Source organism: Salmo trutta, chromosome 4, assembly GCF_901001165.1.
Source record: "Salmo trutta chromosome 4, fSalTru1.1, whole genome shotgun sequence".
NCBI classification, from domain to species: Eukaryota; Metazoa; Chordata; class Actinopteri; order Salmoniformes; family Salmonidae; genus Salmo; species Salmo trutta.
The window spans coordinates 32668461-32695618 of NC_042960.1; the positions used below are offsets into that span (position 1 = coordinate 32668461).

Genomic DNA, 27158 nt, shown 5'->3' on the forward strand with positions numbered 1-27158 from the left:
TCTTTCTATCTGTCTCTGACAGCTTTCTGTGCCCACTGAACTCCCACTATGCACTGAGTGCACAAAACATTATGGACGCCTGCTTTTTCCATGACATAGACTGATCAGGTGAATCCGGGTGAAAGCCTTGATCCCTTATTGATGTCACCTGTTAAATCCACTTCAGATCAGTGTAGATGAAGGGTAGGAGACAGGGTAAAGAATTATTTTTAAGCCTTAAGACAATTGAGACATGGATGGATGGTGTACTGTATGTGTGCCATTCAGGGGTTGAATTGGCAAGACAAAAGATTAGAAGTGTCTTTGGACGGGCTATGGTAGTACAGTAGGTGCCAGGCGCACCGGTTTGTGTCGAGAACTGCAACGCTGTTGGGTTTTTCATGATCAACGGTTTTCCGTTTGTATCAAGAATGGTCCACCACCCAAAGGACTTCCAGCCAACATGACACAACTGTGGGAATCATTGGAGTCCACATGGGCCAGCATCCCTTTGGATTGCTTTCGACACCTTGTAAAGTCCATGCTACTCAATAATAGGCAGGTATTCTTAATGTTTTGTACACTCAGGGTATGTTATTATATATGTTTTTATAACCTTTATTTAACTAGGCAAGTCAGTTAAGAACAAATTCTTATTTACAATGACAGCCTACCGGGGAACAGTGGGTAAACTGTTGCAGAATGATAGATTTTTACCTTGTCAGCTCTGGGATTTGATCCAGCAACCTTTCGGTTACTGGCCCAAAGCTCTAACCACTAGGCTACCTGCTGCCCCAAATTAGCTTGTCTATAAATCCTAATGGCCATTATAAAGTATATATTATTTGTATTAATGTACATAACTGCATTTTTATTTCACTCTGCAATAAGTACACCTTTTCCAGAAATATATTGTTTCATAATCCACTCATGATTCGGACAGTGCATCTCAACACGTCGTCTGTTATGTACTAAGGCCAATAGCTCCTAGATTTTTCCACAGTATTTCTGTGTGAGGTAGAGAGAACAGACCTAGTGGATCTCCACTTCCCTGTGGAGACAGTTGCTAAGTCAGCCCAGCCAATGCTCTCATCCGATTAGCTCATTCTTAGGCTACAGAGACCATTTTCTGACCTAGTGGATAGGCTCCCTCCTGGGAATACTGTATCTAATGTGCACATTAACACGGTGTGACTCATGGATTTTTAAAACCCTTTAATATTTCCATATGAGTCATTTGAGTGTGAAATGTAATGTGTGATATGTTTTTTTTGTCTTTTTTCAAATGTATCCGTTTTTATTATAGGGGTTGATGACAAAGGACTCTGGTAAGTATCTAAGTTGTCTCCTCTTGTTGTTTAAAGCTAAAAGACTCAGGTGAAAAGCCAAGTCACTGATTAGCTTCAATGTGTTTCAGTGTGTATGATGAGTCAGTTGAGGTGAACGACTGTGAACGAATCTCTCCTCAGGTGAAGAGATACAGGTAGCTCGGCCAAGACGTCCTGCACCCATCGAGGTCCCCACATTGGCAGCCCCGGCGCTACAAGTTCCCAGGTAAGTCTTTATCTGTTGCCCACGGACCTGTTACAGACTCGCCCCAGGTGCTGTGGCTGTGTAGTCATGCACTGGTCTGTACATCCATAGTTTTACATGAACCTCTTGTTGACTTTCAGTCTCTGATGACAATCAGCAGTCACTGATTTAGTAAAGTTAAGTCGAAAGCTGATACATCCCCTTCCCTTATGACATGAATGCATCTCTTGTTGTAGTGTGCTGAGTGAGGTGACTGAAGCATGTTTGTCTTAGTTTCTGTGGTAGACTGATCGTCTGACTCGTCCTGCTTTCCCTGTCTATCCCTGTCTTATCGCCATCCCTCAGCAGTAAGAAAGCCACAGTACCAGAGAATGCTACAGCCTACTAACCCTGTCTGTCTGTCTCTCTTTATCTCCCTCCCAGAAGTAAGAGAGCCCCAGCAGTACCAGTACCAGAGAAGAAAGCAGTACCAGTACCAGAGAAGAAAGCAGCACCAGTACCAGAGGACACTACAGCCTTATTTGGGCCTCCGCTGGAGACAGCCTTCGGAGAGCAGAAAACTGAAGGTACATCAACTTTCTTTGATGTTTGATGTGTGCGTGTGCGTGTGCGTGTGCGTGTGTGTGTGTGTGTGTGTGTGTGTGTGTGCTGAGCGATTTAACCAGCATCGACATTGGTTCAATTACTTGAATTGCATTTAGTTCTTTTTTTTTTGTGAGATCAACTCGCCGTTCCTCTAGAAAGAAATCAAAGCAAGCACGAGAGAAATCAGATCAAGAACAAACTCAGGGATGCTATAGGAATTTGTAGTTTTCAACAGGAAAATATTCAACTTAGTTCAGCACAGAAAACATGCTAATTAACTACAATGCCCATAATCCACTGCCTGCCCTGATTATCGAGGCCCCTGACAGACTCATGAGAGAGGAATGTACACAACGACGAGAGGGATAGAGACAGTTCGTGAAGTAGCTCTACACAATTGGTAGTTGTAGGACTCGGTAATTTTGTCAGACAGCTCTGCAGCGTAAGGAGCTACTAGCCTAGCTAAACAGGATGACTCGTTAGGGAGCACAGAGATTACGGTCACGTTTCCCTGCTCAGACTTTGCATGCATCAACCAATGGTTGCGTGCCATGTCATCGACTGTTCCGTCGGGCACCAGATTGCTATAACATACAGTACTGTATGATGTGGTTAGTTGACATGTAAGATCTGGCATGCGTCAGCAACACCTGGGCAGAAGAATGCGCCCAACGTTAGATGGTGGTCTGACCGGCTGGCTGCTACTGCCTGAGCTGAGATGAGATGAGATGAGCAGAGATGAGATGATGACTAAAGAATTAAATAAAAGAAAGTCAATCAATAAAGTAATAAGACAATGGATGGTTTTCAATGTTTTGGCAATCGAATGTTCTCAGTATTTGGCTTTGGAATTTCACTTAAAACGCACTAAAATCATTTTAAGGTAGTCATTTCATGTAAAAAGAAAAAGGGAAAAAAATAACCAGAACTCGTAAACTGTGATTATTATTATTTTTATAAAGACTGACCTCAAAAAGCACTAATCGCTCAGCACTAGCGTGTGTCCATCCCTACCTTGTTTTTCTGTGATCGAGCACTGTAACGACAATGGCTTGTCGTGGAGCACTGATGCTGGCTGTGACACTGAAGACACACCGCAGAAGCATAGCACCAACAAGACGGATGCTTCCTATTCCCGCCGCTGCCTTTCGGCCACCTCTAAAGACACTATCCCTCTTCCCTGTCAGCTGCACACGCTGCCACTACGTCTTGCAAACTAAAACTCTCACAAACACGCTAGTGGTCAGAGGCACTGTGAGGTAAATGAGATTCCACCTTGGTTGGTTTGTTGTCGTGTGGATCCTCCCCTCACCCCTCTCACAGTCAGGGTTCTATACCAGCTCTGCAGGCTCTGACTGGAAAGCTCTTAGCTTGTTATATAACTACCTGCCGAAGCATAGCTAATGTCACTGCATACAGATCCAGCAGCCTTTGCTTTTTTAACACACCATTCAGAGATAGAAGTTTCTCTACGAGGCTGTTAGTCCCTGCTGATATCCCTCTTTCTCAATGGAGTGGTTATATAAAGTACATGATTCTGTGAGACTGATAGGGTTGCTATTCTCTATTTGTTAATAACGGATGAGCTTATATAAGATGCTGCCTTCAGTAGTAGGAGATATTCGCCACAACTATAGCTAATAAAACTGTTATTACCTCGTCACTCCTTGGTGTCTTTTTTTGAGCAGTGATTGGTTGGTTATAGACATAACAGGTTTAGGCTAATGGTAATCTAGGTCCAAGAATTCCGATTCAATTCATGTCTTTATTGTAGATGCTAACATGCGTATTTTAACATACAGTTACCAAGAGGTATCTATTTTTAGCTTATTAAACTGACGCCCCCTCTATGTTATGTCCCCTGTCTGTCCTGAACGTAGTGGGTATATCTGAGCCAGTGGTGTGTGGCGTGTGGGGTGCTCCTCTACCTGAGTCTGAGTCACTGAGCCCAGACTTCTCTTTCACAAGACCCTTCCCTGCAGGCAGTAAGTTTTCCATTTGTGTTTGCACTTCCTGGAATGACTGCACGGAACCATCAACTCACCTCATAAACCACCTCACCCTCATGACTGAAACTAATGAGCGATCTGGACGGATGAACAAAGGGAGAGAGAGTCTGTGAACAAGTGTGCCATTAACTCTTCCTTTTCCTCCGCAGCCTGTACTAACCCACTCATTTCATCCGTCATTAGTTAGAGAAATAATTAAATCCATACTAATGTTGAGCATCATGATTCAATTGCCTCTTCCTGCTCTCCCCCCCCTGCATCTGCATGGATTATGAGTCATATGCATGGTGGTGTATGTAATATATGGCATGGGGCTGTATGGTAGTTCCCTACCTGTGCTGAGCTGGTGTGGCGCAGCCAGGCACTACCACCAGGTGCCTCTAGATGGCGCCACCCTTTAGAGTGACAGGCTGTTCATGGATGCACTGATATCATTGCAGCTCCGCCCCCGCTTCCGCCCAAGAATGTCCCGACCTCCCCCCCTCTGACTGGTTCCCCCTCTGCAGATGCTGCTGGTAAGACCCCTCATCCCTCGACCCCTCATTCCAGCCCCCTTCCCTCTCTCCTTCCCTCTAACTTTTTCTTGCATTTGCTGTCACTCTCTCTCAATCTCGCACTCTCTCTCACTCATTCTCATACTAACTGCTCTGCTCCTCTCTCCCTGCACGTGGCTCTGTCTGTCAGGTTTGTCAATAAAGGCAGAAGGCTCAGGGAGGAAGACCTCCGTCCCAAATCTGGACAACATTTTCGGCCCAGCGGAACCCCCTGCCTTTGGCGAGGAGTCTGCCGACAAGTGGATCTGCTTCAGCGAGGAGGAATCCGCAGCCTCTGAAAAACCACCCCCTTCAACGTCCCCACCCCCTCCAGAAGATCCCCCCGCCCCTCCTGTACCCATCTCCCCTCTCCCTCTGGATGACCCTGTCCCTGCCCCCTCTCCCTCCCCTCTCCCCACCTCCCCTCCCCCACAGGAAAAACCTGTCTCTCCATTACCCACCTCCCCACCCCCTACAGATGAACCACTGCCCCCCCTACCCACTGTCCCACCCACGCCTAAAGACCCTACACCCCCACCCTCACCACTTTCTCCAAAGGACCCTACACCACCCCCCACTCACACACCCACTGTTGTCCCCACTCTCGACTTAACCTCCAGCATCGCCCCTGTTCCCCCTGTCACCTCACCCCCCAGCGCTGCCCCTGTCCCCTCTGCAGTCCCCTCTTCTCCCAAAGCAAGCACACCTGTCTCCCCCACCAGCCCCCCTGCCCCTGTGGAGGCACCCTCACGCACCATCCCCCCGCCCCTCGTCTTGGCCGCGGAGGAACGGAGGAGTCCTGAAGCAGCAGCTCTGCCTGTCCCACCCGACCCTCCGAAAGAGGACCTCAGTGAAACCACCACCACCGTGTCACCCAAAGATGTTGGCCAGGTTTCCCGTGTTGCGCCTCCCCCTCCTCCACCCCCTACATACAGGGCAGTGGTGTCCTCGCCAGGACCAACGACAGGGGGTACGGGTAGTGGTGAGTACCCCCAAAGGCTAAACTCATCCTACACAACACCCCCATCCATAACAGCACAACCCACCTGACCACTGTCAGCATCAGTCAGTCCGTAGAGATGAGCTGATGTATAATGCAGTCAGCTAGTGTAAGCACATACTTGATAGGTTGTCATTGTAAAAGAGTCTGTTGTTAATTGACTTATCTGTATAAATAAATGTTGGATGATTTAAAAACTAGGAACATAATGAGCATCTATTTAAGGCAGGGATGGGTTTAGGTGGCTTGCTGTTTGACTGGAGCGGCCCGTTTGAAATCAACTGTGAGTAGGAGAATTATATTCATTACGTTGTTTAATGGTTAGATTAATGCCGACTGATTCCCATATCAGGGCTGATAACAATCCTCACATTAATACAGTATAAGAGAAGGTACTGTACAGAAACACTGCTCTTGTTTAGACCGACAGCTCGTCTTACAAAATCGTGTGTGTGTGTGTGTGTGTGTGTGTGTGTGTGTGTGTGTGTGTGTGTGTGTGTGTGTGTGTGTGTGTGTGTGTGTTATCAGAAAGAAGTGGGTTAAGATCCCTAAGCCAATGAACCCGTTGTTCAATGTTGTCGTCTATGTAAGGTGCTTTACAATTATGACGGTCGTTATGCAGTATTGTTCTGTTGTAGACTAAAAAGAGAAGAGTGTAGACCTGACTGTGTGTGTAGTGTACGTGACCATGATGAAGGGCATTAGTTAGTTTAGTTTAACACATGGAACGGGACAACTGGATTCAGGACTGAAAACACAGCTGGGACAGATCCTGCTGACACAGCACTTCGGAATGCCGGGATGAGTGGGTATTCTGGCTCTGACTTTCTTGTCCCCCTGTGGGAAAATCGGCCCTCAAGATAAACAATAAAGTGACTGACTGAGTCCAGAGTGTTTAAAAAAAGTATATCATATCACCCACTACTGCAGGGGTGTCAAACAAATTTTGCCCCGGGGGCGCAACTTGGTCTTAAACGAGGTCCAGAGGGCTGCACTGGTAATTTGTTACATTTCCTTGCCTTCAAAATTGGCATAAAATAGTCCTCTATCCATAGATTTTGGAATTTTCAATGCTCCTTTACTGTCAAGTGATTATTAGCGAGCTGGACAATCAAGAACCTGTATGAATACGGGTCCATTGTCATTTCTACGCAGTTTCAATTTGGTTTTAGTCATTTTGAAGTATATTTATTTTAAAAAAAAATGTTTACTCACACCACCAGCGGCCAGATTGGACCCCCTGTGCCATATGTTTGACACCCCTGCACTACTGTCTCCCAAAACCTTCCTCATAGATAGCCATGGTGGACTGGTCTGTGTTGTGTTTCGTTCTATCCAATTCAATTTAGCTTAGTGGAAATTCAATCAAACATACTGTTCCGTCAACAGGAAACAAGGTTATCCAGTCATTATTCTAGAATGAACTAGATGTTCTAGAGCTCGTGTCAAACTCATTCCACGGAGGGCCGAGTGTCTGTGGGTTTTCGTTCCTCCCTTGTACTTGATTGATGAATTAAGGTCACTAATTAGTAAAGAACTCCCCTAGCCTGGTTGTCTCGGTCTCAATTGAAAGGAAAAAACAAAAAACCCGCCGGCACTATGCCCTCCGTGGAATGAGTTTGCCACCCCTGTTCTAGAGAGACTCTGGTCAGTTTTGTTTTGATGTTCTAGGATCTCCCCACATGTTGATTTTCGATTTCTCTGGACAGTGATGTCCTAGTGTTCTTCTAAGCCAGGTGTCCTCTTGTCCCCCTTGCAGGAGCGTCCTCTCCGGCTCGACCTGCTACACCGTCAGCTCCATCAGCTGTTGTCAGCAGCCCCACCCCGCCCCCACCTCCGCCACGCCCTTCCTCACGACCCAAACTGCCTCCTGGGAAACCTAGCATGGGGGACGTGGTACGTGATGATATCTTTGTTTACACTTGACTTACTACACTGTAAGAACACCCTACTTGCACAGTAACAACTCTTCTTATATATATAAAAAACAGCGTAGGGGATATGGTACGTGATACAGTAATAAAAACCTCAAACCTCGTCAAGCAGCACACTCCTCCTCGTAAACAACACCTTTTTTATACTTTATGGTACATCCGCAATTGACCTGTAGTAGATATTTCACCATTAGTTTTAAGTGTTCTTCACGTTTAGCCCTCCCCAAAATGGATGCTGAACTGTGAGGATGATTGAACATTAAATTACTGATCATTAAATGATATCACTAATAGGATATCTAACATGAAAACCTATCTTTTTTCTCTGTCACTCTGTCCCCATGCAGAGCCGGCCTTTTAGTCCCCCGTTCAGTCACTCGTCCAGCCCCCCTCCAATCGCACCCCTGGCTCGGGCCGAGAGCACTTCCTCTATCTCCTCCAACAACTCCTTGAGTGCAGCCACCACCCCCACCGTTGGTAAAGATCTCACTGTCTCTGTGTCAGGTGTGTGTGCCGCGTCATCTCTCTCATCACTACCTGTGCTACTGTACCTGTGATACTGTTACACTACTTGTGCTGTTACCTGTGTTGAGTGTTTGCTTTGGTCAATCTCTGTGCTGCTGCTGAGATGGCGGCGTCCATCGGCTGCTGGTGCTTTTCTGTGACTCTCAGCTCTCTCTCAATAAATCCTCATGCACTCCTCCAGCGAATGCTTGAGTTACAGTATTCACTCAGTGTAATGTATTACACTCACTCAGTGTATTCACTCAATGTACACTGCATTTCTGTGGATGCGGTAACGATTTTAAAGACTACAACATGCCTAATAAGTCGTAATGGAATGGTTAAATATACTGTAACCATTCACTCAGCTAGGGGAGAAGGTTATTGTCAGAAGAGCCAACAGTATATTAGGAGGTAATTCAGTCAGTCATACAGACACATATGGTATTAATCCCAGAGAACGACATTTTAAATCATCCCTTAAACGAAGCATGATGTGGTAAATGTTTGCTGGGTATTTACTGTTTTGTTAGATACACAATGCCTACACTGCTGTTCAAAAGTTTGGGGTCACTTAGACATTTCCTTGTTTTTGAAAGAAAAGCACTTTTTTTTTTGCTCATTAAAATGACATCAAATTGATCAGAAATACAGTGTAGACATTGTTAATGTTGTAAATGACTATTGTAGCTGGAAACGGCAGATGTTTAAAGGAATATCTACATTGTAGTACAGAGGCCCATTATCAGCAACAGCATCCCGGAGTCGCCTCTTCACTGTTGACGTTGAGGCTGGTGTTTTGCGGTTACTATTTAATGAATCTGCCAGTTGAGGACTTGTGAGGTGTCTGTTTTTCAAACTAGACACTCTAATGTACTTGTCCTCTTGCTCAGTTGTGCACCGGGGCCTCCCACTCCTCTTTCTATTCTGGTTAGAGCCAGTTTGCGCTGTGAAGGGAGTAGTACACAGCGTTGTACGAGATCTTCAGTTTCTTGGTAATTTCTCGCATGCAATAGCCTTCATTTCTCAGAACAAGAATAGACTGACAAGTTTCAGAAGCAAGTTCTTTGTTCTGGCCATTTTGAGCCTGTAATCGAACCCACAAATGCTGATGCTCCAGATACTCAACTAGTCTAAAGAAGGCCCGCTTTATTGCTTCTTTAATCAGAACAACAGTTTTGAGCTGCGCTAACATAATTGCAAAAGGGTTTTCTAATAATCAATTAGCACTTTAAAATGAGTAAAATGGGATTAGCTAACACAATGTGCCATTGGAACACAGGAGGGATGGTTGCTGATAATGGGCCTCTGTACGCCTATGTAGATATTCCTTTAAAAATCAGCCATTTCCAGCTACAATAGTCATTTACAAAATTAACAATGTCTACACTGTATTTCGGATCAATTTGATGTTATTTTAATGGACAACATTTTTTCTTTTCTTTCAAAGACAAGGATATTTCGAAGTGACCCCAAACTTTTTAACGGTAGTGTACGTCATGTTCTTTAGATCTGTGAGGAGAACAGTAGAATATGATTTGCGACCTAAGTAGGCTTAGAGCGGAGAGCCCACAATTGAAATGCTGATCATGCCTTGTGTGTTTCTCATCCCATAGATTTTTGTATTTGAGTTGTGAGTTGTTTTTTTCTCCACATTTTTCATCCATCCCATAATTTTTCCGTTCACAACGTGCCCTCCTTACTGTGACACTGTCCGTTTTGAATTTTTTTTATTACCATTATTCCTGACAGGGTTTTTTCTTTGTTTTGATTTGCATTCGTTTTGTTTTTGCTCTGTCCTTTTTTTCTTTTGGGCCGTCGCTTGTTGTGATGTCAGAAGATGATGCTTTTGTAGACAAACTGCCCACGTTTGGGAGGCCCTTTGATTCCCTGGCAGGTACAGTATAGTGTGGATGGAGGGAGGCTTTCTGAGAAGGTGGTGTGGGACCTGGGAGGTACTCTATCATTTGGATGGAGGGAGGCTGTCTGAGAGGAAGGGGGTGGCACCTAGGAGTGGTGAATGTTTCACCCAAGCTTTGAAGACCGTCTGATGTCATAGGTCATCCATCCATTATAATTTTCTTGCTTTGTTTGTTTGTTTTTGTCCATCCATCTCAGAGTTGATGGCAGCTATCATATGAGGGGAGTACATTTGAACTGAGATGATGGAGTATGCCACAGATTTCGTTTCCATTTTTCACTTTGATAAGTGTTGAATGAAAAGCATCCCAATGATAAAGCTGAAATGCCATGCATCTGTTTTTTTATCATCCCACTCCTACAAGGTCATTTTTGTGGTGTTTTTTTTAATGGCTGTCCATCCTTTGCTGCCCACATCACCACGGCAACATACATTTTTGTGTGATAGTTATTATGTGTGTACTGTTTGGAGTGCACTGTGTTTTCAACCATGCTGTTACTCTGCGGTGCTGTGTGTGTGTGTGTGTTCCTGTGTGTAAAGAGTGTAGCCTGTCTGAAGCGCTTCTGTGGCATCTGTGGGCACTCTAGATCCACACACACTCACACTCACACACTCTGTGATAGAAACAGAGCCTAGCTGCTTTTGAAGTCTGGCAGGAGAATTAGCCTGAGTGTCTCCGACTGGTTGGTATTCATCGCACCACCCTCTTCCTCACCACTCCGATCACCACAGACAGGCAGGCAGGCAGCCAGTGAGAGAGCTCTCCGGTGCCCATATCCCAACCTCTTCCCCTGATCCCCATCTGCCCCCCCCCCTCCCCCTTGTACTAGACCTCCCCTTAGCCTCTGCCTTCTCACCCTCTCACTCCACCCATGGGAACGTGTTTCTCCACTACTCTAACCATGCACCCCCCCCATCAGAACACCTGTCCGCCATTCACCCCCACTCCATCCATCCATTCACTACCTCCCAAGGTCCCAACCACCCCCTCAGCGGTCACACCTTAACAGTGAGCCCAACAACCCCCCTCCAGCACCCCTGGTTTTACCTTAATCACCGCCCCCTGGTGTACATCATCAGGTACAACAGCCGGAGTCCATTTATTCTGAAAAACTATGGCCGGTGTGACACAACAAAAAAAGCGGTCTACTATTGGCATGTGATGTAAAAGTATTCATGTAATGATAATGGTAATGAAGGGTTTTCTATAGCAGTGTGTAGATGACCGTTGTATGAACGATCGGCCAGGTATCGTTCCCAGTCAGTCGTCTCCAGGCTTGGCTTGTTTTTCGCCACGCCCCTAGAGATCCGCCATCCACTAAGAGATACCTTATTTCACCTGGTCCAGCCCCCTCCCACACACACACACACACACGTACCCGTTTCACACTACTGAGCTGAGCAGAGCTGGTCAGCGCTTTTCTGACCTGGCTATGGATCCTTTGCTGCCTGGAACCATGCTGGAAAGGACAATGTGGAAAGAGATTATCCGAGCCAGAACAATACGGTTCAGGTCAGCACGATAGTGTGAAAGCTCATAGGCAGCCTGCACGAAGACAGACACACACCATTTGCTTCTGTCATGGCACTGTTTTGGCTTGCTGTGCCATGCCCCACCTCACCTCACTGTGATGTGTGATAGACCTGCTGTGTGACTCACGCTACTGTCCTTCTCTCTTCCTCCCCCTCTCACCCGCCCTCCTCACCCACTCTCCCTTCCTCCTCTCCCTCCTCCCTCCCCCTACCACAGAGAATGACCAGCCTTCCCTGGTTTGGTTTGACAGAGGAAAGTTTTATTTAACCTTTGAAGGTAAGTTGTGTCTGCACAACGGCTAACTGTAGTGTGCACACTCACCCCGACCCGACCCGGGCCTCATCTGTGCAAGCTTCCTCCCCCCCTCCCCCCTCCTCCCTCCTCTCACCCCTCCATCCCATGGCCTGTCACTCACTGCCTCCAAGCTAATTCCCGAGCCTCTCTACATGCAGCCCCCTTGTCGTCTTTCTCACACTCCTCCTCGCGTCGTCATTCGTTCTCATTTCACATGCGGTGGCCGCAAGTCTGTCTTTTCCTGAAAGATCGTCATTCTTCAGGTGCTCTACTAATCTTAGTTTTTGCCGTCTTCTTTTTGTGTGGACTCACTTCGCTTTGGTCTTCTGGGTTTTGGTTTTGATCTTTGATCTTGTCCCAATGATTCGGCATCAACAGCATGTCTGGATTACGCATGAACTCTCTCTCTCTCTCTCTCTCTCCTTTCATGTCTTACTTTGTCTTTTCAGTTCTTTTCATTGTTTCTGAATAACAATGAAACTGGCCTTTATTAGTCCTCATAAATATAGCGAAACCTGGAATTGAACTCTGTGTACAGTTTTGTACAACAGTGGTGAGAGACTTTACATAGTACATCCAAATATTTATTTCACAAGCTAAGACGATGAGATGTTATAGATGTCAAACCCACCCATCATACACAGGTATTGATTCTCATTTTGATCATTTTAATCACAGTGGTTCTCTCACATGCTCTTTGGTTCTCCATCTTCATCGATACACTGCCGCTGAGAGAGAGTTAATAAACTGGAAATGGGGTGTACTACAGGAAACGGGAGGAGTCGTATGGATAGAAATGTAGTGGAGCTGCTAGTAGAGGGATGAGGAAGAGTAGCTTTGTTGGTTTGTGAGGACTATAGACATTGTGTTTAATGCGGATAGTCTTTCTCTTTCTGCTTCTCATACGGTTTCCCTCTGGTCTATTTTCAGTCTGTTTCTCTGAGTCTCTATCTGTCTGCCTCTCTCTCTCTATCTTCTTCCTCTCTCTCTCTCCCTCTCTCTATCTCCTTCCTTCTCTCTCTCTCTCTCCTTCCTCTCTCTCTCCTTCCTTCTCTCTCCTTCCTCCTCTCTCTCTCTCTCCTTCCTCCTCTCTCTCTCTCCTTCCTCCTCTCTCTCTCTCCGTCCTCTCTCTCTTTATTGCTATTAAACATGTGTGTGTGTACTGATTTAAAACAGGCTGCTCCAGGGGACCCAGCCCTCTCACCATGGGGGCACAGGACACCCTTCCGGTGGCGGCAGCTTTTACTGAAACAGTCAATGCCTTCTTCAAAGGAGCCGACCCCAACAAGTAGGTCCACTCAGAGACCTCTTGATAAGAGAGATGTATGTCTTGCTCTTTTGCTCTCTCTCTCTTTCTGCCTCTTTCTCCTTCTCTCTCTTTTGTCCTCTATCTCTCGCTCCCTTTATATTATCTCTGTCCCTTTCGTTCTCTTTCTCTCTTTTTTTGTTCTTTGACCCTTTCTATATCTCCCTGCTTCACTCCGTCCCTCTCTCTTTCCCCTTCTAGACATTCTAACCTCCTCCTCCCCTGTCCCTGTCTAAAGGTGTGTTGTGAAGACCACAGGTGAGATGGTGCTGTCGTTTCCAGCGGGGATCACTCGGCACTTTGCCAATAACCCGTCCCCTGCCGTGCTAACCTTCAGCATAACCAACTACAGCCGGCTGGAGCATGTGCTGCCTAACCCCCAGCTACTCTGTTGGTAAAGGCCCACTGTAACACCCCCTCATTATACTGGAACCCTCACAACATTATACACTGGAGTGTTTATAATATTACATCATCACACTGTACCTTTAACGTGCCGTACCAAAAACACTGTTGGTAAAGACCACTGCGACGTCCCTCATATTATACCACTCACAACATCACGTGGCACTGTAGCATTTATAACACGTGAAATTGAACATTTTAAATCCATACTGTACTATAACAATACACCCAACTCCAGTTCTGACTTGGCTCTGAGTCACTGTGAATTGGTCCCAGTGGTTTGACTAACCACCTCGTTCCAAGGTTATTTTGCACTCTCATACGTCACGGTTGTTTTTGTGTAGCACGAGTGTCCGTTTGCAATCTCCGCGCTGCCGTAGTCCTAACCTCCGTGTGGTAGACGCAAATTTAACTCGTGCTGTACTCCGTTGTGTCTCGGTGTTGAATAACGTTAAGATGGATCAATCATTTACAGTGGGGGGAAAAAAGTATTTGATCCCCTGCTGATTTTGTACGTTTGCCCACTGACAAAGAAAGGATCAGTCTATAATTTTAATGGTAGGTTTATTTGAACAGTGAGAGACAGAATAACAACAAAAATATCCAGAAAAACGCATGTCAAAAATTTTATAAATTGATTTGCATTTTAATGAGGGAAATAAGTATTTGACCCCCTCTCAATCAAAAAGATTTCTGGCTCCCAGGTGTCTTTTATACAGGTAACGAGCTGAGATTAGGAGCACACTCTTAAAGGGAGTGCTTCTAACTGCAGCTTGTTACCTGTATTAAAGACACTTGTCCACAGAAGAAATCAATCAATCAATCAATCAGATTCCAAACTCTCCACCATGGCCAAGACCAAAGAGCTCTCCAAGGATGTCAGGGACAAGATTGTAGACCTGCACAAGGCTGGAATGGGCTACAAGACCATCGCCAAGCAGCTTGGTGAGAAGGTGACAACATTTGGTGTGATTATTCGCAAATGGAAGAAACACAAAAGAACTGTCAATATCCCTCGGCCTGGGGCTCCATGCAAGATCTCACCTCGTGGGGTTGCAATGATCATGAGAATGGTGAGGAATCAGCTCAGAACTACACTGGAGGATCTTGTCAATGATCTCAAGGCAGCTGGGACCATAGTCGCCAAGAAAACAATTGGTAACACACTACGCCGTGAAGGACTGAAATCCTGCAGCGCCCACAAAGTCCCCCTGCTCAAGAAAGCACATACACATGCCCGTCTGAAGTTTGTCAATGAACATCTGAATGATTCAGACGACAACTGGGTGAAAGTGTTGTGGTCAGATGAGACCAAAATGGAGCTCTTTGACATCAACTCAACTCACCGTGTTTGGAGGAGGAGGAATGCTGCCTATGACCCCAAGAACACCAACTCTACCGTCAAACATGGAGGTGGAAACATTATGCTTTGGGGGTGTTTTTCTGCTAAGGGGAGAGGACAACTTCACCGCATCAAAGGGACGATGGACGGAGCCATGTACTGTCAAATCTTGGGTCAGAACCTCCTTCCCTCAGCCAGGGCATTGAAAATGGGTCGTGGATGGGTATTCCAGCATGACAAGGACCAAAAACACACGGCCAAGGCAACAAAGGAGTGGCTCAAGAAGAAGCACATTAATGTCCTGGAGTGGCCTAGCCAGTCTCCAGACCTTAATCCCATAGAAAATCTGTAGAGGGAGCTGAAGGTTCGAGTTGCCAAACGTCAGCCTCGAAACCTTAATGACTTGGAGAAGATCTGCAAAGAGGAGTGGGACAAAATCCCTCCTGAGATGTGTGCAAACCTGGTGGCCAACTACAAGAAACGTCTGACCTCTGTGATTGCCAACAAGGGTTTTGCCTCCAAGTACTAAGTCATGTTTTGCACTTATTTCCCTCATTAAAATGCTAATCATTTTATAACATTTTTGACATGCGTTTTTCTGGATTCTTTTGTTGTTATTCTGTCTCTCACTGTTCAAATAAACCTACTATTAAAATTATAGACTGATAATTTCTTTAAGTGGGCAAACGTACAAAATCAGCAGGGGATCAAATACTTTTGACCCCCACTGTAAATCATAGGATAAAATGCGTATTGTGTTCTTTTATTATTGCCCTCATAGTGACACCGCGACAACACCCAACCCTGACTGCAAGAACTTCTGGGTGAACATGCCAAACCTGATGACCCATCTAAAGAAGGTGGCCGAGCAGAAACCCCAGGCCACATACTACAATGTGGACATGCTCAAGTACCAGGTCAGCAACTCTTGTACTCGATTATGCACAGTTTCTCTGGACATTTCTGTGTCGTTGATTCATCTCTATGGTTGTTGTGTGGGCAGGTATCAGCGCAGGGCCTCATTTCGACACCCCTGAACCTGGCAGCCAGTTGGCGGTGTGTGCCCACCAGCACGGACCTCCGAATAGACTACAAATACAACGGCAGCGCCATGACAACACCCGTGGCTCTCAACAACGTCCAGTTCCTGATCCACGTGGACGGAGGGGTCACCAAGCTACAGGCTGTGCTTCCCCCCGCCGCATGGTAAGACAGAGGAGTATACTGTATGTCAGAACAATACGTTTCTGTTGAATTGAATTGAATTTATTTGATAATTAAAAGTAGAAGGCTGCACCAGCCGGAGACAACCCGTGACTCTGTCTCAGCCCTGTGCTGAAGACAGCAATTTTGCAAGTTTGAAAAAGCCAGTTTCCCAAACCCAGATTAAGCCTATTCCTGGCTTTTAAAGAGTAACAGATTATGTTTGATTCTGTTCTTCCAGGAACGCAGAGCAGCAGAGAATCCTGTGGAAGATTCCTGATATTTCCCAGAAATCTGAAAATGGAGGTAAGTAACCTTGTTTACACCAAAACCCAGGATAAATCACTAATAATATCATACACTGAATGTACAAAGCATTAGGAACACCTGCTCTTTCCATGACAGACTGATCAGGTGAATCCAGGTGAAAGCTATGATCCCTTATTGATGTCACTTGTTAAATCCACTTCAATCAGTGTCGATGAAGGGGAGGAGACAGGTTAAATAAGGATTTTTAAGCTTTGAGACATGGATTGTGTACGTGTGCCATTCAGAGAGTGAACGGGCAAGACAAAAGATTGAAGTGCCTATGGTGTGTCAAGAACTGTTTCCTGTGTGTATCAAGAATGGTCCACCACCCAAAGGACATCCAGCCAACTTGACACAACTGTGGGAGGCATTGGAGTCAACATAGGCCAGTATCCATGTGGAACGCTTTTGAAACCTTGTAGAGTCCATGCCCTGACAAATTAAGGCTGTTCTGAGGGCAGAAGGGGGTGCGACTCAATATTAGGAAGGTGTTCCTAATGTATTGTACACAGTGTGTTATCCTTGTTTCCACTAATGTACTAATCTTGTGCCAATAACAGGCTCTAATACTTACTATCTTAGCTTGGCATAACTAACTTTATTTGGGGTGTATGTTTAGGAATTAAAATCCTTACGAACAGAGTGCTATTTACTCCATGACATTTCGGGGGGCGTGCACAATTCTTTTTAAAGGGGACTTATAATAAAGACGTCCATTAAAAGGTAAGAATGAGTTACCTTTTAATGTGGCATGACACAACCAGTCATGATATTTCCATCTGATTGTCAAACAAATCACTTCTAAATGTAGGCTACCTCTGCATGTTTGGCATCTCCAAAATAATTCCAGCATCCAAAGTGCATGTATACTCGCGCCATTTGATAAATGGAAATATACATCTGTTACAAAACACCAAAAATTGTTCCTAATGACATTCAGCGATTGCCATTGATTAGGTCTACATTAATTGATGCGTTTTGCTGACAAATGTACCTTTTTGTAGCCTGAACGGTCGGGACACCTGAAATGGGGCTGAAACTACCCCGGGGAAAAACGTGATTGTCACCATTACACACCTAGTCAATTTACTAGACTAGGCTACAATGTGTATTACCATGAACTTCTAATAGACCTACCGGTAGCCAGTGATGTAGTGGTAAAAATAAATAAGTGGGTGAACTCTGATTAACAGTTGTGGTGAAAAAAAGTAACGTTTCCTATACTTTCAATGCATTTTTCTGAAAAATATGGTTAAACGGCATTTACTCGTTTTACCCTCCACTAGGTCTACACCACTGCTGGCAGCTGAACCTCTCAGCCGAGGCAATTTTACAAACATGAACTCACGCAGAGCAGGTAGCCTACATTCAATATAATACATGAGTTGAATCAATTCATGAGTTAACGCTCGGAGTCTTCTCAGATGGTGTGACATAAAACACTACCTTTCTTTCCTTACATGAATTACATTTATGACAGTGTTATTTATAATTATTAAGCTTTTAACAGTTCAATTAGAACATTTCACCTAAACCCTGTAAGATTCCTGGATCTTGGAGATCTCTGAAAATGCACTGTAAGTGTTACTATGCCTACGTAAACCGTGAAAACGGTTCTCATGGGCACGCAAATCCCAAATAACGTAGGCCTACTGTCATTAACGCATACCCTACTTCAGGGATTCCCCAAGGCCTGCACATTTAGTTTTTTGCCCTAACACTACACATCATTTAAATAAGATAAAAGCTTAATAATTAGTTGATTATTTGAATCAGCTGTGTAGTGCTAGGGGAAAACCAAAACGTGCACTCCATTGGGGTCCTGAGAACCGAGTTTAGGAAACCCTGGACTACTTGTTGGATGGAATGGATGCGCGTTGGTGTCTAGCTGTAGGCTTGTTCAGTGATATTGTTGACCGTCATCAGCTGATCCCGGGGGGAAAAAAATAAAATAATAATAAAGCTAAATAAATGGTCCACGGATGACACGGAGAACAACATTTCCCGCGCAACCTGAAAAACGAAGCAATGAGCTGACTGACAAAAGCAAACAATGAGGAATCAATGGATTAATGCGTGGAATAAAGGCATAGGCTATTTTGATCAAGGACACGTGGCAAACAGATGGCGAAAATGAGGAAGTACGGAGGAAAATCTATACGTAAAGGAGCTAAGATTCAGCACTACCGAGTGGACAACGCTGCCACGTATAAATAAACGGTTTGAACCATGACATAGAGGTGGGGTTGTTTTGTTTCATTTGGAAGCTTTTATTTTAATATTTACCACTGTAAAACATACTTACCACTACATTTGAAACAAATAGGAGAATGCATTTAGGGGAACTAACGTCTCATTCAGGGGAGCTGAGCCTCCCCTGGCTCTCTCGTCATTTGCGCCTTGCGTAAGAGTCTATTGACACACCTGTGAGTCAATCTAAGTAACATAATACAGAAATCCCCATCAAATTCCGTCAGTTTAAGCTAGAGATATCTGCAGTGGAAGGTGGCTGAGCTACTGTACAGCGGTGTTTGCCAGACCATGAGACATCTCGAGAATAAATCTTCTCACGAAAAAGTCTGTAGCATCCGAACCGTTTAGGCTACAAACTAATATGACTCCCACGAACACAATGGTGTTCTCTGTTTTGCTTTACGACCCCCACAAGTGTCACGGGACTCGTCTGAAGGTATCCCATACAAATGAATGGGAGTATGGAGATAGTTTTGTGCCAAAATAAGGGGTTAAATAGGTGTCCAAAAAAAACAAAAGATTTCCTGAGCTTTATTATATCTCCTAGATATAGGACAGACACTTCAAAACCTTAATCCATATGATTTATTTGTTTACTGTCTTCTTTTTTTAGTAAAGGCCAAATACAATATTTGAGAACATTTTTGTTATATATATGTTTTTGGGATACCTAAAGGGGCCCTAAAATTCTAAATCAAATAGCAAATGATCCACAGTATGGCCATCTTAAAACAATTCCATATGTCAGTGAAGTAGAACCCCCCCCCCAATGGCTTAGACTTTTAGAGGTCCAGAGATGGATACATTATTTTGAATGTCATTATCAATGTATGACCTTATAGAATTATTGGATGACATGCATTTTCCCAATTTACATGAACTCACTGAGGCTGAGCTCACGGATGCCCCCTTCAGGCAGGAGATGGTTCCACACACAGTCGATCAGCTAATAGAAAAGGAAGAGACAAACTACACTCGTGATATATGCTACTGTGTGCTGTGGAGTTGCACTTGTGTGTTTTGAGATGTCTGTGCATATAGTAATAATAATAAAGCGTTGTATTTTGAACGTGTTGTCTCACAAACTCAAAGTGCTAGAACTCCTAGCATACTGATGAAGACATTTTTTTTTTATGGCTGTCATGTTGAGCCGGTGTCCCTCTCGCTGTGCGTCCCCAGGCGTTGGCTCATTGTTGGCACGGTTCCAGCTGTCGGAGGGTCCCAGTAAGCCCTCTTCCCTGGCGGTCCAGTTCACCAGTGAGGGCAGCACCCTGTCAGGCTGCGATATAGAGCTGGCAGGGCCCGGGTACCGCTTCTCACTCGTCAAGAAGAGGTTCGCAGCAGGTGAGAGACCCTGTCCTAAACAATGGAATAATAGTATCACTGAATTATCAACTTGAATAAGCATGTAGAGTAGATCAATGTAACTGGGAATTCTGCGTTATTCAGTATTTTTCGACTGCGAGCAAGAATGAAATAAAATCCATAGATCAACCATTGTGTATAATCATTAGACCAGACACAAATATTTTACCACTGTGATATTCATTTGTCTTACTACGCTGTTGTAATACAATATTAACATGCAATATGTTTTAGATTCGCTACTTCGTGTCGGACTCTGTTCGCACAAAAGCATTCGAACGCATAGTAATCTGAGCATGTTTGTCATTTTCAGGAAAATACTTGGCAGACAACTGATACTCCACCCTACTGTTGCACAACACTACTGAACAAATACACTGAACGTCATCATCTCAATGGACTTCTACTGAGTAATGGAAACCTACAACACCACCACCTCCCTACAGACAGACAGACAGACAGACAGACACTCCTTTCTAAACCCGCGAGATAGACAGGCCCAGGCCACACAGCCTACTGTACCCAGCAGTATTGTATAACTTGCATTTAGCGTTGTGGACAGTTTTAAAGGTGTAACTATTGTATTTGTAAAATGTATTCATTTCAGAACATCTGTATTGCTGCGGTTATAGACACCCATCCCAGGTTTACCCTCTCTAAAGCTACATGCCTCTCTCTCTCTCTCTCTCTCTCCCCTCTTCAAGATGTGGTGTTGTTTAACCCTTAACGCAGCTGCCTAGCTAATCAACCGCACCGCAACCACAAACCCACGGTTTCAATGGTGAACAAAACACTATTTATTTTAGACGCGTTAACAAAGATGTTATGCTAAGAGAGGATGAGGATGCATGTAAAAGAAGACTGCTTGGTTGTGTCCTTGCGTGAACTATAGATGAATAGGCGCACCATGATGTGAGAGGTTTCGCTCTCGCCAAAATCTTTTCAAAATAAACCCAATGTGTTTCTATGGGCTTTTTTTGGACTTTGTCGCCTGCCTTCCCGCCTTTGAGACAACGGCTCCCAATGTTAGGGCAGAGACCTGAGCATCTCGTCATAATATACAGATCTCTGGCTTAACAGAGGGGCTAGTTCTTCCTCATGCTGCCTCTCGCATGCCTGTGATTGGACACAGTTAGAGCTACCATAGGATTCTGGGTAATGGAGTTTTTATACTGTTGGCTTTAACAGTTGATTTGTTTGCATGCCCTCCACACAGGCACAACAGGGTCAAATGACATTGTTTATTTGGATGATGTAGATCACCACCATACTCCTCCTCTCCCTTCTTTGAATGCACTGATTTAATACCCGGTTGGAACATTTACTCTCATAAGTCCTGAATAGTTGGGCAGCTGCAACAATAAGTCAATTCCTGGTTGCAATATAAAACAAATATAAGACGTTTCCCTTTAGAAAAACCTGTACAAAGTGTCATTTTAAATTGATAATATATATCTTAAAGGGCGTTTTGGTGTTTTCCTTGTATTGTCAAATAGCCTTTGTTGTTCCTGAGACAGCAGTGGCAGACTTACTTCAGAGTACATTACAGCATTCTATTTTTATTTATTGATGATAATGATTTATTGTATAAAGTATGTGATTCTGTATATGAATATAATTTGAATGGTATCACAATTTAGAATCCTTAAAGGTATACATATTTGAATGATCTTTTTTGTTATCTGTGGAGTTGGGTAACCTGTGTACAGTATATGGTATAAGGTATAATTTTTGAATTTATTTGAGATATAATTTTTTTTTAACTCAAGTGCAACAGACAATTTGAGCTATATATGGGCATTGGGTGGGAAGGGGTATAAATGACAACAACAAAAAACAGAATGAATATCTACCTGGATGCGTACGTCATGCTTTATGAAAGTTAACCATGGATCGTCAGTCAGCTTTTGACCATTTTAGGCCCTGTTTCCATTCACCGCGATGTGTTCCTACCTACCTGAAACCCCCTGAATGCACATTATTCTGCGTCAAACAGCATGAACACTCCCCTTCAGATCAAACCAACCAGCGCTTGAATCCATGGCTTTATTTTGCATAATGGTAACGGTCTCTGTGAGATGACATGGTGACGAGGTTTTTGGAGGGAGGTTAGATGACCAAAACGCTTTTTGTATTTATGTGTGTACTCCAGACAGTCCTCTATAAGAGCGAGAAATAAGCTGAATATTTTTAAAACGGACAAAAAAAAAACAAAAAAAACAAATCTTGTTTCATGTGAAGAGCACTGTGCTGATAATGTTATGAACTCCCTGAATGTTCTGATATTCAAACATAGAGAACAAAAATGTGTGTGATGACATTTAACTTAAGAGGTCTCCTCATGTAGGCATCGTAAGTATGTCAATAATAATATCTGTGCTTCATGAAGCTACATAGCGCCATTGATATGCCTGTCATAGAAGTGTCTTAGAGGGTGTTGCGCTGTGATTACATGTTGATTGCATGTTGTCTGAACATAAAGTAGGCATTTCTACGTAAGGCATTAATGAATGGTGTGGTGCAGCTCTCTGTATAGCAGTTTAGTAACAAGGGTTCAAGCAAAGTGTTCCGGCATGGATAATATAATGTACGTCTACATACAGTTACGGTATAGTCGTGAAGTGCTCCACCAACCAACTCGATGACCTGTTGTTTTGTTAAATGTGAGAACTGAAGACCAGAGCAGGGAGTGTGTGTGTGTGTGGCTTGCTAAGCCAGACTGCTTTGGGTTCTGTACTCTTTCTCTATCAGTCACCTGTGCAAGCTGTGTTTGTACAGACAATGTTAAGAGGAACTGATGGGAAACTTAGTTTGCTTCTTTCCAAAAACCAATAAAAGTTATGAGCTGGACACACGTGTACGGAGCTCTCTTTTCTCTTTGCAACTCACAACGGAAGTGTTTTTCACCTCTCGAATGCAGTTTATTCAATATGTCCTCCACCCATTTTGAGTTCTGATGGACGGCACAGCACATCAAGGTTGGCTGTAATTACATCGTCTTTTAAGCCTTCCTGCGGATAAGCAGCTGTTTATGATTGTGTGCTATGAGGGGTTGTCAATCGGAGATGTTACTGTAATATGATTAGCCTTGTAGTTTAAATTCAATGTCCTGTATATATTTCTGTTTGCTTCGTTTATATTTCTATGGATATATTTGTTATTTAATCTATTTGTGTTATCCAATGCACAGGATACTGAATATGCAATTGTTTAATGTAATGTACCGTACTAATGAAATGTTAACGTATGCAGGATGACCTACTATGCTATCAAGATTTTCAATCATTGTCAGTTTTCTTGGAAATAAAGTAGGCGTATCAATTATGTTTGATCAATTTGTTTGCATTCTGTTATTTTGGTCCAATTCAGTATGGATGCAAATGATTTCCTTTCAATAACCTTAATGGTTGCGACTTGTCTAGGAAGAATTATAATTCTGCACTTCCTAATATTGAATTGCACCCTCTTTTGCCCCAGAACAGCCTCAATTCGTCGGGACGTGGACTTTACAAGTTGTCGAAAGAGTTCCACAGGGATGCTGGCCTATGTTGACTTCAATGCTTCCCACCGTTGTGTTAAGTTGGCTGGATGTCGTTTGGGTGGGGGACCATTCTCGATACACACAGGAAATGGTTGAGCGTGAAAAACCCAGCAGCGCTGCAGTTCGTGACACACTCAAACCGGTGCGCCTGGCACCTACTACCATACCCAGTTCAAAATAACTGAAATATTTAGTTTTGCCCATTCATCCTCTGAATGGCACACAATCCATGTCTCAGTTGTCTTCAGGCTTAAAAATCCTTTTTTAACCTGTCTTCTCCCCTTCTCATCTACACTGATTAAAGTGAATTTAACTTGTGACATCAATAAGGGATCATAGCATCGCCTGGTCAGTCTGTCATGGAAATGTTTTGTAGACTCAGTGTATTTCCTCTGCCAAACATTCAGATCATCTTCTCCCAGAGGATGAAATATGAGTTTACAAAAATGTCATCCCTTTCAGATTCATAGACAGAGATCGTTTCAAGGACTGACCATCCGTAATATCAACATTATAGTTCTAATAATGTTTTAAAGCTATACGTTTACATTTACTTTGTTTTCAATCTTACGTTTTGGATTCTGATGGGGTATGACAGTTGAACTATGTTCATGAGGCATAAAAAAATGGATGTAGCAACCGTAGACTGTTCCTTTTAAGATAGATGGAGATGAGCTTATGACTAACAGTTTGTAATGAAAGAATGCAGTGAGTCAAAATGATCAAGGCGTTTCAATAATCCACAGTGAATTAAAGCTTCACACTGTTACTCACGTAACAGAAATTAAAAGGATCGCACTCCCATGCATGTCAAGCATGTAAGAACATTTATTAGACTAGGGCTAGCAAAATATATGGTACGATCAGGACTAGTCTTTTCAAAACGTTACGTGAAAGTCCCTGAATTCTGCGTTGGTTCTTAACTCTCTCATCATTGACACATTTAACAGAGGCTGGTTTCCATCCTGTGCGTAAACTTCATGCGATACAAACTACGACAGGAGAAAAGTTCCTCTTTGTAATCCACACACATAGACACGTCAAGTAAAAGTCCCCTTAACCACTACTATGTACTAAATCTATGACAACAACAACTAGCTAAAAAGCTCTATCTTTATTAAGCTCTGATTTCATACATTACATACTATTTTTGATTGTTCTGTGCAGGTATTGTGATTGGCTGAAATGGTTGAGGATATAATATAATATACCTCACATTCTTTTTTTTTTTTTCCTATGGATGCATTGGTTTTACCTCACCGGGTGAGCGGAGTTTGCACATTTTAGACCGTTCCAATGTCGTATAGTGACACCGGGGCACAGGGTGAGATAAAACAAATGCACCCTATTTCTGTTTTTTTGTGAAGAAGGTAAGACAGGTTTGGATAGGAGGAGAGCAAGTCTGTTTAGGAGGGGGTGAAAAGTTAACCACAAAGACCCTCAGGTCTCAACAGAGATATGCGAGGTCACTCTTCTTGCAGCCCACTTTGCAGCACACGGTGGTCAGCATGTGGTTCAGGTCCCGTCTGCTGAACTCTGACCCCAGGCTGGCATTCAGGTCCTCCAGGCTGCTCTGCTGCAGCTCCCCATTTGCCAAACCTGCACATGACATTGATCCATATCATTAATTATCACATAAAATAACATGCTATTGCAGTCTAATATGAGCTTTACAAAAACACCTATTCAAGAATGAAAGCAGTCAACTAAAATATGTTATCCAAGCCAAAAATATATTCTCTCTCTCACTGCTTGCTGATTGTCTGTGAGTGATATTTAATATTTTTTATTTATTCATTTTTATTTCACCTTTATTTAACCAGGTAGGCAAGTTGAGAACAAGTTCTCATTTACAATTGCGACCTGGCCAAGATAAAGCAAAGCAGTTCGACACATACAACAACACAGAGTTACACATGGAGTAAAACAAACATACAGTCAATAATACAGTATAAAAATAAGTCTATATACAATGTGAGCAAATGAGGTGAGAAGGGAGGTAAAGGCAAAAAAGGCCATGGTGGATATGCAGTCTATGTTTAACAGTGTAATTGCTATACATGGTCCTGTCAAATGAGGAAACCCCTAAATTATTGTACAGGTTTTGCTGGTGCTATCATGTCTTGTCCAGAATCTGTTCCTCTAACTGGTTCTAATGAGCATGGCTAATATGCTAACTGGGTTAGCCTGCTGCTGTCTGTCCAGTGGGAACATGCTGGCTGACCCTGATAGCATCGCAATCAGATGATTAGACCTGGGTTCCACTGGGTTTGAATGTTCCAGAGGACAGTACAGCGTAACAGACCTCCATGATGACCCAGCCAGAGGATCAACTTCCTGCCTTCCTGACTGCACAGCCCACTGGAGCATCGTCACTGTACATCACTGCAGACAGACCCCATCACTGACTCACAGATACATTGTCCCGTCAATTTATGTCATTCTGTTAAGCAAGTGGAATAACTCCTGACGTAAAATGTCAGTTTTGTGAGTGGGAATCTGAGTTTAAGTGACGACGCTACATTAAATACGTTTAAAGAAGTGTAAGTAGGAGGATATGGATCAGAAATGGATAATCAGGTCTGTAAACCTAAGCATGTAAAGAAAAAGGGGTAACATGGAAAAGTAGTCAGGAGGAGAAAGTGAAAAGTGGGGGTAACGGATTGAACAGAGGTTTAAAGTAGAAGGTAGAGATGGGTAACTCACCCTCCAGTTGCTCCGGTTCGTTGAGAAGCCGTCTCCAGCGGGAGCCTCCACAGGTGTAGACGACGGCCCTGAGAAACTCTCTGCCACACATCTTCACTAAGCTCACCTCCGCCCTCACCTGGCTCAACCCCACTGCCACGCACAGCAGCAGGGGCAGTATTACTGGCAACACACGCATCACGGCTGGCTGGATTGATATATGTGGGTCACTGCGAGTGTGTATCTGTGTTCGCCCGCACGCCGATCGTCTCTCTGGTCTACGTCTTTCTCTTATTTCTTCTTGTTGTCTCTGTGTTTCTCTCTTTCTCTCTTGCTGAGGCGATAACACAGTGGATTGATCTCTGGACCAAGGCGTGCACTTCCTCCTATATATACCATCCTCCTTTCAGCTCATCAGTGGTCCCCCCCACCTCATCCACACTATCTCTCTTTCCTCGCCCCCACCCTGCATGGTCTCTTCCAGTCAAATTATTTTATGTTTCCGGTCATGTCCACCATCACCAATTGTGATCTGACTGAGAGTGAGTCCCATCAGGTAATCAGTTCTTTACTGCCCCAATCTACAATCAGATTACCTGTCCAGAGGGGCAGAGGGTGCTCTCTCTACCTCTCCATTTTAACGAGTTGATTGCAGTGACCTTCCCTTTAAAGCACAACTAATTCAGTCACATGTTGGGATAACCCCCAGCCAAACAGATGGCTCATGTGTTCATAGTGTTTTTGTCAGACATTTAACCTTCCCATAACAGAAGTTAAATGTCCCAAACTGAATAGAAAGTGTAAATGCTGTTCTAGTTTTAGTGTTCTATTATGTGAAATGACATCACGGCATGACATTAGTGGTTCCCTCAAGGGTAGTTTCCTCATTAGTTGACAGAAAATTCGCCCCTGATATTCTTTTG

General features: G+C 43.9%; 2 protein-coding genes across 11 annotated transcripts in view; one reads left to right on the forward strand and one right to left on the reverse strand.

The window, feature by feature from the left end:
- The window catches only part of LOC115192242 (SH3-containing GRB2-like protein 3-interacting protein 1), a 100920-nt gene extending 77580 nt beyond the window's left edge, over positions 1–23340 (forward strand). For 5 of the 10 annotated variants that reach the window (XM_029750525.1, XM_029750526.1, XM_029750527.1 and 2 more), the window contains 16 exons: positions 1286–1307; positions 1449–1533; positions 1936–2078; positions 3978–4082; positions 4547–4621; positions 4791–5621; positions 7399–7535; positions 7921–8077; positions 11749–11808; positions 13003–13114; positions 13371–13526; positions 15661–15796; positions 15883–16085; positions 16324–16388; positions 19824–19988; positions 20323–23340. In XM_029750525.1, the coding sequence (XP_029606385.1) occupies positions 1286–1307; positions 1449–1533; positions 1936–2078; positions 3978–4082; positions 4547–4621; positions 4791–5621; positions 7399–7535; positions 7921–8077; positions 11749–11808; positions 13003–13114; positions 13371–13526; positions 15661–15796; positions 15883–16085; positions 16324–16388; positions 19824–19988; positions 20323–20345 (2475 nt within the window). In that variant the 3' untranslated portion in view covers positions 20346–23340. Of the gene's footprint in view, positions 1–1285; positions 1308–1448; positions 1534–1935; positions 2079–3977; positions 4083–4546; positions 4622–4790; positions 5622–7398; positions 7536–7920; positions 8078–11748; positions 11809–13002; positions 13115–13333; positions 13527–15660; positions 15797–15882; positions 16086–16323; positions 16389–19823; positions 19989–20322 lie in introns of all 10 variants that reach the window. The other 5 variants (XM_029750534.1, XM_029750529.1, XM_029750531.1 and 2 more) reach the window with 5 other exon arrangements.
- Positions 23341–24362: 1022 nt separating this feature from the next.
- Positions 24363–26581, reverse strand: insl5a (insulin-like 5a). Its single transcript, XM_029750536.1, has 2 exons — positions 26257–26581; positions 24363–25149 (listed from the first exon to the last, which is right to left on the reverse strand). The coding sequence occupies exons 1-2, from the start codon at positions 26432–26434 to the stop codon at positions 24998–25000; spliced, it is 330 nt and encodes a 109-aa protein (XP_029606396.1). The 5' UTR covers positions 26435–26581; the 3' UTR covers positions 24363–24997.
- Positions 26582–27158: the final 577 nt, after the last annotated feature.

Coding starts and splice junctions, on each gene's coding strand:
- insl5a (XM_029750536.1), bottom strand. CDS start 26,434: ATGCGTGTGTTGCCAGTAATACTGCCCCTGCTGCTGTGCGTGGCAGTG. Junction 25,150..26,256: donor CGAACCGGAGCAACTGGAGG/GTGAGTTACCCA, acceptor TGTCATGTGCAG/GTTTGGCAAATGGGGAGCTG.